General features: G+C 37.6%; 1 protein-coding gene across 1 annotated transcript; it reads left to right on the forward strand.

Annotated features, from left to right (window-relative positions):
- The first annotated feature begins 1210 nt into the window (after positions 1-1210).
- On the forward strand, positions 1211-10775 carry LOC113311796. The gene is made up of 3 exons (XM_026560592.1): positions 1211-2525; positions 9922-10097; positions 10392-10775. Exons 1-3 carry the CDS (start codon positions 1211-1213, stop codon positions 10773-10775), a joined length of 1875 nt encoding a protein of 624 aa, XP_026416377.1.
- The last annotated feature ends 1149 nt before the right edge of the window (positions 10776-11924 follow it).

The following is an 11924-nucleotide window of genomic DNA, read 5'->3' on the forward strand; positions in this document are numbered from 1 at the left end:
TCCTTAAAAATCCCCTCTTCTTTGCATGCCTCATTTAAAATTATTTGGATAGTATTAACTATTGATTTTTATAGGCGAAGGAGAATTAGGCCTAAGATTAATGACAGAATCATAAAAATAGAGCTTGTAACGTTTTATCCTCCAAGGCATGAGATTGAGTTCGAAACTTCCTTGAGTAATTTGGAGTATTGTGTAAAAGTTATAATTAATGAATTTGCAACATCAAAACAGTGGAATCCTAACCCTAGTTTTCCATCTCCTTGGTAACCAAAAATCATATTTAATTAGTTTTCCTTTAGTATTTTCTCAATTAATCTTAAAACCAATTCCATAGAAAAGTCCGAGAATCGAACCTTCTACTTACCACTTGTAAAAACGACATCAAATTTTGGCGCCGCCGACGCGGACTTGCCTTTAGGTTAGGTTTTAGATTTTTATTTTTATTTCTTATTTTTTTTAGTCTTGTTTAGTTTAATTTTCTTTTCTTTTCTTTTCTTTTCTTTGATTTTACTTGGGTATTTTTCTTATTGTTATTGTGCAGGTAATATTCGACATTTATTGTGGAGTTGCCTTCCAAAAGAGTTAAGTAATATAACTCAATTTTTATTTATTATTTTTGATTTCATTTCCTTTTGTATATTTTTTTATTTAAATTAAAAAAAAAACGTTGCACACACCATATTGCATCGTCAGAATTACCGAATTTAGGAAACATGTGGAAAAGTATGCTAAACCCGTTCCTTGTGCCTTATGGGAGTTACCATCCGAAATTCCACTAGCCTCAGCCGCGTACCTTTGGGTATATATTGCTGAGGTAAACCAAGCTTACCTAATTTAGAAAACCCTGCATTTGCATGTGCACGATTTTCTTGCTTCACTAGTATTCTTGCTTGTGTATGCGACGTTGGAAACGGGTAGGATATACTTGTGGAAAACGACCTTTTTAATTTAAGTCCGACCAGTTACACGAATTTAGGTGGTAATTCTATTTTTGTCGACATGGTTAGTGATGATGAAGCCCCGCCAACCAAAACCCTTAGAGATAGGATGTTGCCATCTAGAGTGGTACGTGACCCAGGAGTTGTTTTTCCATCTACTACTGTCAAATTTGACATTAAACCTGGACATTTAGCATGCTTCGTAAATTTAAAGGGATAGAAAATGAAAACCCATATGCCATATAAGAGACTTCGAGATGATTTGTGACACAATGAATTATCCGAACGTCACAAAATATGTGCTAAGGTTGCGTTTGTTTTCTTTTTCCCTAGAAGAGCGAGCTAATGAGTGGTACCATTTGATTCCCTCTAAAAAAATCACCACCTGCGATGGCCTTGTAGAGGCGTTTGTTAAGAAGTTCTACCCACACCACAAGACTGCTGCTGTTAGGCAATCTATCCAAAACTTTAAGCAGAAAATATGTGAGAGCATACACGATTATGCAGAAAGGTTTAATGAGTTGTTATACCAATTCCCACATCATGGCTTTGAGAAAGGCCACATGGCCCAAATTTTATATGAGGGCCTAGATAGTGAAACCAGAATGCAGGTAGAAACAATTAGTGGTGAAGAATTTACCCATCAAGATCCAGATGTGTGTTTTGACAAATTAATCGAGCTAGCTGAAAAGACTTGTCAATGGGCTTCAATGAGGGAGCCCGAAATAACTAGGAACCCTATCCATAGTATCAATAAAGTGGATAATGGGTCTGATATCCTTAGGCGTATAGAAGACTTAGAGATGAACCAAGGGTCCAACCAGACTACGAGCTGTAACAGTGAGCCCAGAACCTATCCATGTACCATTTTTGGTGATCAAAGTCATATTGGACCTCACTGTCCTTTGTTTTACCCTAATGAAACTACCCGTGACCAGGTTAGTGTCCTACATGGTGGTATGAACTCTAAATATGAGGGTCGACCCAAATTGGACCCATACTCTAATACCTATAACCCTGGTTGGAGACATAACCCTAATTTCTCGTGGTCTAAAGGTAACCATCAAGGTGGCCCATATAGTAACCCACCAACAGGTTTTTCTAGGAACCAAGCTCAAGTCCATGAATCGAGCCAAGTTGATAAAAAGGTGTCATCTCTAGAGGAAAGAATAAGACTCTTAATTGAGGATGATGCCCTAAACAATTCCCAGACTACCCAAAATATCAACCATTTAAGTCAGAAGCTCGATAACTTTATCCTGACGAGTCAGCGCAGCCAACAAAACAGTGACCGGGTTATTGCCAATTTAGAGATTCAAATAAGCCAACTTTCGAACCGGTTAAATGATAGGGGGAACGAGACATTTTCTAGTCAAACGACTCCAAATCCGAAAGGATTTAACCAGGTTAATAGATCGGGTAGTTCAATCCACAATGAACATATCAAAGCAGTTATCACTCTTAGGAGTAAAACTCTAGAGAACTCGATAGAACCACCTAAGGATAGTAGTCCAGCTGAAAAAGAGACTGAGGTTGACCAAACTTCGTCTAAAGATCCTAATGGGCCTGAGAGTGCTGAGATTCCAAGTGAGGAAAATATCCCTGAGAGAATGTATATACCACCTGCACCATTTCCTCAAGACTCGCTAAGAAAAAGCCTAGTACATATGATGAAATCCTAGACATCTTTAAGCAAGTTAAGATCAACCTGCCCTTGTTAGATGCAATAAAACATGTACCGGCTATGGCCAAGTTCCTAAAAGAGATGTGCACTGTCAAGAGAGACGCGAGTTTCCATAAGAAGGCATTTTTGACCCAACAAGTTAGTTCCATAATCTCACAAAGGTACTGATTAATGATTTTTTGAGAGTCGTTGTTGTAGTAAATATGATTCGAACTCAAAGATTTGTGAAGATTAAATTTAAAGGTTTAATAAAATTATATAAAAAAATATTAACAATGGGTGGGAGGTACTGGGACTAAGGATTTGGCTGAATTCACTACACAAGGTTCATTCATATATTCTTTGACAAATAAAACTCAATAAAATTAACATAGACTCTGATTTTGTCAAGATAGATTCTTAAAACATTGATTGTAAGTCCTAAGCATGATGTATCAAAACAACTAAGCTAAGCATACATCATCAAATTAAATAACAACCAATTAATTCAAATCATATTTCAATTTTAGATTAATGCAAAAGTCATAAAAAAGAATTAAATAAATTACCCCAAGGATGAAATTCAGCCTCCTCCGTCGTCCCAGTGTTGGGTTTTAGATCCTCATGATGAAAACACGCTCAAAATATATTTTTATAGCTCAAATGGTGTTTACAATGGAGAGAAAAGGAGAAAATGGTGTAAAACTATAATCTGCGACGCACAAAAAGCGTCATAGAATGAACGATAAAACACAAGTGTTGCTGATGTTTAGACTGCACTGCGACCCACGGATGTGCGTCTTAGACATTGTTGATAAACCACTGTCCTTGCAAGTATGTTCTTCGTGTTCTTGGTGTTCTTCATCAGCAGCAGCAGCAGAAACAAAGTTTCATCAACTCTTGATTTCTGCTTCTCTGGACCTTCTCTCGACCCCAAACTCTCGACACCCCTTCTCTGTGATACAAGAAATCTATTTATACTCCTCAGCCTCATTTAATCACGCCATAACTCAAGATAATTCTCTCTTTACTCGGCTTAAAGAGAAAATATTTTTTGGATAGTTTCTTCCTTAAATTAGCTCTCCACGCGCTGAAATGATGTATAAACACTCCAAACATGATCTTACACGTTGTAGAATTGATTCAACACTCTCCAAACACATGAGTACACGTCTAAATTTGATGTGATCGTGTGATATTCATTTCTTGAATGTGCTTCCTGATTTCTTGATTGCGATAATTCCATCCAATTATGATCGATCCTAACACCCAAAATGTCTTCCTCTATCCATATCACAAATACCCATTGAAAATCAGAGGTTTAATCGAACTCTAACCCCTCCAAAAATCGATCGACCCAACTGCCAGTGAGAAGAAATATTTTCCCGCCTTTTTCCAAAATTTGATTTATGAGAAGAAAAGTGTCCTCCCCTAATCCTGTACGGGTGTCCCTTTATCAATTGGGGTGGAAATGGTAATTTTTGGGTGGAAATAGTAATTTTTCTGGGTTCCTCCGGTACATTTCTGGGACGCTTCCGGTGCATTTATGAGGTGCCTCCGGTACATTATCCTGGGGTGTAAAACACTACTTTTCGAGCTCATTTCGCCGCAAAGGCTTATTTCTCTAAAAACATCTACAAAAACAAAAAATAACACAATAAGTACTTAATCGAGTCTAACAATACAGAATATTGAGAACAAAATAGACACATAAATGCGTCTATCAAATACCCCCAAACTTATTATTTGCTAGTCCTCGAGCAAAAATAAAAAATAAAACCGAGTTAATCTCGGGAGGGTTTACCAGAGGTGTACCCACAAAACCAATACTCCAGACCCTAGCTATCTACGCAGAACCTTGGAAGGCACTAAAGAATCTCCTTGGTTGTCTTACAATCACTGACTACAGGAGGAAGTACCCTGATGCGAAATTCCAATTGTTGTACACGAGTTTACACTCAAGCATACTAAAATTCATATAAAGTGACAGAGCTCTACTCAGATAGTTGCACTATGGACATCATATTCGGAGTCAAACTAATCATATGGATAGAAAAAGGAGATGGAAATTGAAAAATGTAGATGGTTTTGATGTTAACCAAATGATCGATGTTTCACATATCTGTCTGAAGGCCACTGCCAGAATGAACCTATCCTAATGGACTGAGATACCGGTCTGACTAATATCAACACAACTGGCATATACAAGGGAACCAGTGGTCAATAACTTAAGTTTAGATCAACAAACTGGCAAATACAAGGGAACCAGCAGTTGACTACACAGAACAATAACCATTTTTTTTTAACTTAACGGCATGAATAAATCTTTTTGATCCAAGCGCATGCTTCTTGTCAGCAGATTACACGATAGTTCCCACGGGTCCTGCATTCCACACTTGCTTAGGCGACGGAAACAGGGAGAGCACACGCATATTGCTATCCAAGTGTTAATACTTATTCCGATTGGTCTAACTGGTCCGGTCTTTTTTTTTTTTTAGAAACTTAGTCACTCTAATTCACCCTAGCAGTGGTAACAACTTGAATCGTACCCCACCTAATCACTTAGAGAAACATAGTTTGAAATGGAAAAAAAAATGAAAAGGACTCAACGAGATATGGTGCAACTATCATGTTATTTCTAACACCTGAGATCTGTGCTTTTATGAATAGACTCTTCTAGATGTTTCCATCTAATCAGATTGGTTCCTCAACTCCTACAACCAAGATGTTCCCATCCACTTAGATTGGTTAGTGCAAACCTTAATATAAATAAATTTCTAGGATATGGAGTTTAATAATTGCAACTAAAAATTTTCTCCGATACCCCCAAACTTAAATCTAACATTGTCCTCAATGTTCTAAAGATGAAACTAAAAGCATGAATAAGGAGAAACAGTTACCATTTGAAGTGAAAGAGTTAAGGAAAGATATTACCGCGTTGCATGAGATTGGGTTACCTCCCAAGAAGTGCTAAGTTTAAAGTCTTCAGCCAGACTTAGAAAAGGATTGGTCAACTCGAACCATAAAGTAACAGTCGAAATAACTGTGGGTATTCAAAACCAAAAAGAGTTGACCATAGGAAACTGCAGTGAACCAAGAAAATGGATAAGAATAGCATGCCCTTACCTAGTTTCCTGAAAACTGTCGCTAATTGCGGTTCAGGTTCAGGTTCTATGAAAGGGTCTAAATAGAATATTTTCATTGGCTGCGTTTCTTCATAGATGGGATCTGAATCACTAGGTCTTAGAGTCTGTAAAAACTCAAATACGAACTTAGAATCACGAAGTAATAACCTAAATAATTGCGGATCCTCTAAGTCAATCAGATATGACTTACATAGTTGACCACAGTGAGAGTAGTGCTCATTCTTAGGAAAATGTGTCGATTCTATTAACCTAAAGTACTTAGGCTTAGTCTCAGAACTTAATATTCGACTCATTTGAAACGTTCCCACAATTGGAAGAAAACTATTTGGTGGGAAAACAAAGTCAATCTGGGTATCATATTCTGGGAAAACCACATCAACCAGGGGATGGGTTTCTAATAACTGAACTCCTTCATGGACATCATTAGGATCGGGAAAACGAGTATGAAGGTAATCTTGTAAAATGGTCGAGGCACAGATATCAAGTCCTAAGTGTGGGGACTTTCTGAGAGTTAAAGGTAAGGCACTAGGGAAGTGATAATCACCCCCAAACTTAGAGTTTTCAGTGTCTCTAGATAGACCTCTAATTATTTCTTGAATTTCCGTATCTTCAGAGTCCTTAAAATATTCAAGATATTCTTCTAAGTTATTATCAGGTATTGCATCTTTACTCATCTCTACGGGTCTATCTTCTTCTTCCAGGACTATTGTTTCTAAGTCGCTAGACTCTAAAACAGTATTTTCGAAATGAACCCGTTTCTCTAAACCACTATCGGCTTCGTAATCAAAAGGAAAAACTACATCGTCTAAAACGATGGTATCCCTAATCAAATCCTCGTCCTTTTGAATAGGTGAATAATCATAAAAATTATTTGGATTTGAACTAGAAATAATATAATCACTATACAACTCAATTGGATTACTAGACTCCTGATCACTATGCCTACATATTTGAGATTCTTCATTACTGCTATCCTCATCATCATAGTACGAAGATGATTGAACCTTATCTAAATAAGTAGTGTCTTTTATTCTAACCTCGTCCTCTAAATTAGGCAAATATTCACTATTTACATCAAGGGTAAAATTGGAAACACTATTTTGGAAATTTAGATCTTTTAGAGAAGTTCTATTATGGGTCTCTAACAAAAGCTTTTGGGCCGAGTCACATGAATTCCTGACGTAATCTAGGAAATCAGGTAAAGAAAGTTCACTCATTGCATTATTTTCGTCCATAACTAAGTTATTCATTTCAGCGAACTTACGTGCTGTCTTAGCTAACTTACGTGTCGACTCAAGTAAAGAGGAAATTTTTCTCGTATAACTGATGGTTGTGAGGATAGTGATTGGGCTCACCATGGTATGAACCATAACCTTGAAAAGTTTGGCGTTCCCAACCACTATTCCCACCATGGTAATAAAACTGATGATGTCCATATTCAAATTCAGGTCGATATTCATTGTATTGGCTTCTATCATACCAGCTCGACATTCTTAATTGCAAGGGAATTCTACACAATCACAAACAAGGTTGACTCGACTAAATCAAACCTATAAAATCTAGCAAACAAAAAGCATGATGGCTCCACTTAGATTGTTTCTAGACCAGCTTCTATCTTTCGAAAGGGAATTCGTTGCAATTTGAGAAAACCCCTCTGGAATCAATATGAGTCAAAGTAAGTTGATTAGATGCGAGGGAAGCTTAGTAGAGCTTTGATACCCAAGGCCTCACCGCATTAGAAGGCGGCGCAGTCACGCATTCAACTCACAGAAACCATCATGAAGTTTGAAGTGTGCTTAAATAGCAACCAATATTTTTCGAACGAGTTTCCTATTAATCTCGTTACCCTATCGGTCTCGTTCTATTCCAAATTTTAAAGCTTAGGTTCACGTTCGGTTTTGTTTTCCTAAGACGGGCAAGAAGGAAACGGTAATGAAATCCGAGTCCTTATCTTGATTTGGCCAGGCCTTACCCTTTACTAGGAATTTAAAAACAGTCCAGTTAAGTCCTCAATCAATTACCACCTTAAGGAAGAGAGTAACCCGCTTGCAGGAGATTCGCGGGTGTTTCGATTGGACTTACCTCCCGTACCAGACGGGCGACGAACCATTGAAGTCGACTCGGGCCATGACTCCTATGTCATGTACGAACCCGAGGGGCCGAGACGATATTGTAATCGTCGTCCTTCCCTGCAAACAGTTTATATTTATTTATTTTTTTATATATAACCCTTCTGTAGGGTTTAAAATTAAAATAATTTGTCCAAAGTCCAGTCCGATGAAAAGAAATACAAAAAATAATAATAATAATTAAAATTAAAATAAAATGGAAAGTCTCTTAAAAAAAATAATAAAAAATAAAAATAAATCTCTCTCTTTTTTTTCTCTCTTTTTTCTTTATTTTTTTTGCTTTGTCTTTTTTCCTTCTCTTTTAGCTTTAAGCTTTGATTCCAAGGTCTTTAGTATCCAACTTCAAACTTGTAATACAAAGACACAACCAAAGAGACTTAAAAAGAACAAATGGAATAATAAAAACCTAAAAATTCTACCTAAGCACAAATCCGCGTCGGCGGCGCCAAAATGATTAATGATTTTTTGAGAGTCATTGTTGTAGTAAATAGGATTCGAACTCAAATATTTGTGAAGATTAAATTTAAAGGTTTAATAAAATTATATACAAAAATATTAACAATGGGTGAGAGGTACTGGGACTAAGGATTTGGCTGAATTCACTACACAAGGTTCATTCATATATTCTTTGACAAATAAAACTCAATAAAATTAACATAGACTCTGATTTTTCCAAGATAGATTCTTTAAACATTGATTGTAAGTCCGAAGCATGATGTATCAAAACAACTAAGCTAAGCATACATCATCAAATTAAATAACAACCAATTAATTCAAATCATATTTCAATTTTAGATTAATGCAAAAGTCATAAAAAGGAATAAAATAAAATACCCCAAGGATGAAATTCAGCCTCCTCCGTCGTCCCAGTGTTGGGTTTTAGATCCTCATGATGAAAACACGCCCAAATATATTTTTATAGCTTAAATGGTGTTTACAATGGAGAGAAAAGGAGAAAATGGTGTAAAACTGTAATCTGCGACGCACAAAAAGCGTCACAGAATGAACGATAAAACACAAGTGTTGCTGATGTTTAGACTGCACTGCGACCCACGGCTGTGCGTCTTAGACACTGTTGATAAACCACTGTCCTTGCAAGTATGTTCTTCGTGTTCTTGGTGTTCTTCATCAGCAGCAGCAGCAGAAACAGAGTTTCATCAACTCTTGATTTATGCTTCTCTGGACCTTCTCTCGACCCCAAACTCTCGACACCCCTTCTCTGTGATACCAGAAATCTATTTATACTCCTCAGCCTCATTTAATCACGCCATAACTCAAGATAATTCTCTCTTTACTCGGCTTAAAGAGAAAATATTTTTTGGATATTTTCTTCCTTTAATTAGCTCTCCACGCGCTGAAATGATGTATAAACACTCCAAACATGATCTTACACGTTGTAGAATTGATTCAACACTCTTCAAACACATGAGTACACGTCTAAATTTGATGTGATCGTGTGATATTCATTTCTTGAACGTGCTTCCTGATTTCTTGATTGCGATGATTCCAGCCAATTATGATCGATCCTAACACCCAAAATGTCTTCCTCTATCCATATCACAAATACCCATTGAAAATCAGAGGTTTAATCGAACTCTAACCCCTCCAAAAATCGATCGACCCAGCTGCCAGTGAGAAGAAATATTTTCCCTCCTTTTTCCAAAGTTTGAATTATGAGAGGAAAAGTGTCCTCCCCCTAATCCTGTACAGGTGTCCCTTTAGCAATTGTGGTGGAAATGGTAATTTTGGGGTGGAAATAGTAATTTTTCTGGGTTCCTCCGGTACATTTCTGGGACGCTTCCGGTGCATTTCTGAGGTGCCTCCGGTACATTATCCTGGGGTGTAAAACACTACTTTTCGAGCTCGTTTCGCCGCAAAGGCTTATTTCTCTAAAAACATATACAAAAACACAAAATAACACAATAAGTACTTAATCGAGTCTAACAATACAGAATATTGAGAACAAAATAGACACATAAATGCGTCTATCAGGTACCCAGTCAAATTTAGAGATCCTGGTTGTCCTACTGTCACATGTGTCATAGGTAAACAAACGATATACAATGCTCTATTAGAGCTTGGGGCTAGTGTGAATCTTTTACCGTTCTCGGTATACGAACAACTTGGACTAGGTGAGATGAAACCAACTAGGATAACACTACAGTTTGCCGATAGGTCAGTCAAAATCCCATGTGGAATTATTGAAGACGTTTTGGTTCAGGTAGAAAACTTTATCTATCCAATTGACTTTGTGATTTTAAACATTCAACCTGTCTCTGGTCAAGATATCAATATCCCAATCACCCTAGGTCGTCCATTTCTATCCACTGCAAATGCAGTCATACATTGTCAAACTGGCCTGTTAGAATTTTTCTTTGGGAATCAGAAGATCTCTGTGAACGTTTTTAAGGCGTTACAAGCCCCACCAGATCCTGAACACCATGAGCCTATATGCATGATTGATTCTCTAGTTGAGAATACCTTTACCACTAATAGTGCTAGCGATCCTTTATAGGCGTACTTGGCCCACTTTGGAGCCTACTATGATGAGGATAGTCATTCTGAAGAAGTTAATGCGTCGTTAGACTCTGCACCAGTAGTGAATTATGGGAAATGGCAGCGTAAACCAGAACGTCTTCCGCCAACCATAGATAAACCCCTCCCATCATCAGTTAAGGCACCCACCCTTGAATTAAAGACGCTACCAGTTACACTGAAATATGTATTTCTTGGTAGTGAAAGTACTCTTCCTGCCATAATTTCCTCTTACTTAGAGCCCGATCAGGAATGTATACTAGTTAGTGTTCTCTGTGAGCATAAGACTGCAATAGGGTGGACTATAGAAGATTTCAAAGTAATTAGTCCTTCTGATTGTATGCACCACATCTACCTAGAATAAGGTGCCAAAACCTCAAGAGAAACGCAGAGACGTTTGAATCCTAATACGATGGAAGTTGTTCGCACTGAGGTGCTCAAGTTATTAGATGCGGGTATCATATACCCTGTGTCTGATAATAAATGGGTCAGCCCTGTCCAGTTTGTCCTAAAAAAGTCTGGGATTACGGTAGTTGCGAATGAGAACAATGAATTGATACCTACTCGTGTTACTTCCTGGTGGAGAGTATGTATAGACTACGGTAAGCTGAACTCATCCTCTAGGAAAGACCACTTTAATCTACCATTCATCGACCAGATGTTAGAAATATTAGCTGGCCACATCCATTATTGTTTCCTAGATGGATACTCTGGTTATAACCAAATCCCTATAGCACCGGAGGACCAAGAGAAAACAACCTTCACATGTCCATTTGGTACTTTTTCTTACAGACGTATGCCTTTTGGGTTGTGCAATGCACCCGCAACATTCCAGCGTTGCATGCTAAGTATCTTCTCGGACATGGTTGAGCGATTTCTCGAGGTATTATGGACGATTTTTCGGTTTTTGGATCCTCTTTCGATGAATGTTTGCACCACCTTACACTATTTATAGAACGTTGTAAAGAAAAGAACTTAGTCCTTAATTGGGAAAAGTGTCATTTTATGGTTAAATCTGGAATAGAGTTAGGACATGTGGTGTCCTCTAAGGGAATAGAAGTTGATAAAGCGAAGGTTGGCCTAAATTCAAAATTAAGACCACCTAAGAATGTAACAGATATTAGATATTTCCTTGGCCATGCTGGATTTTACCGTCGTTTCATCAAAGACTTTAGTAAGATTGTTTTACCTCTATCGAACCTACTTGCTAAAGATACTGCGTTTGTGTTTGATGATGCCTGTGTTGCAGCTTTTGAGAAGCTTAAATTATTATTGACTTCTTCCCCTATCATCCAACCACCCGATTGGAACCTACCATTTGAACTCATGTGTGATGCGTCCGATTATGTGGTTGGTGCTGTCCTTGGCCAACGACGTGATAAAGCACCTAGTGTGATTTATTATGCTAGTAGGACCCTAAACGATGCCCAGTTGAATTACACAACCACTAAGAAAGAAATTTTATCCATCGTTTTTTCTTTGGAGAAATTTAGATCATTTATCCTAGGGTATA

This window comes from Papaver somniferum, chromosome 9 (genome assembly GCF_003573695.1).
Source record: "Papaver somniferum cultivar HN1 chromosome 9, ASM357369v1, whole genome shotgun sequence".
Classification (NCBI taxonomy): Eukaryota; Viridiplantae; Streptophyta; class Magnoliopsida; order Ranunculales; family Papaveraceae; genus Papaver; species Papaver somniferum.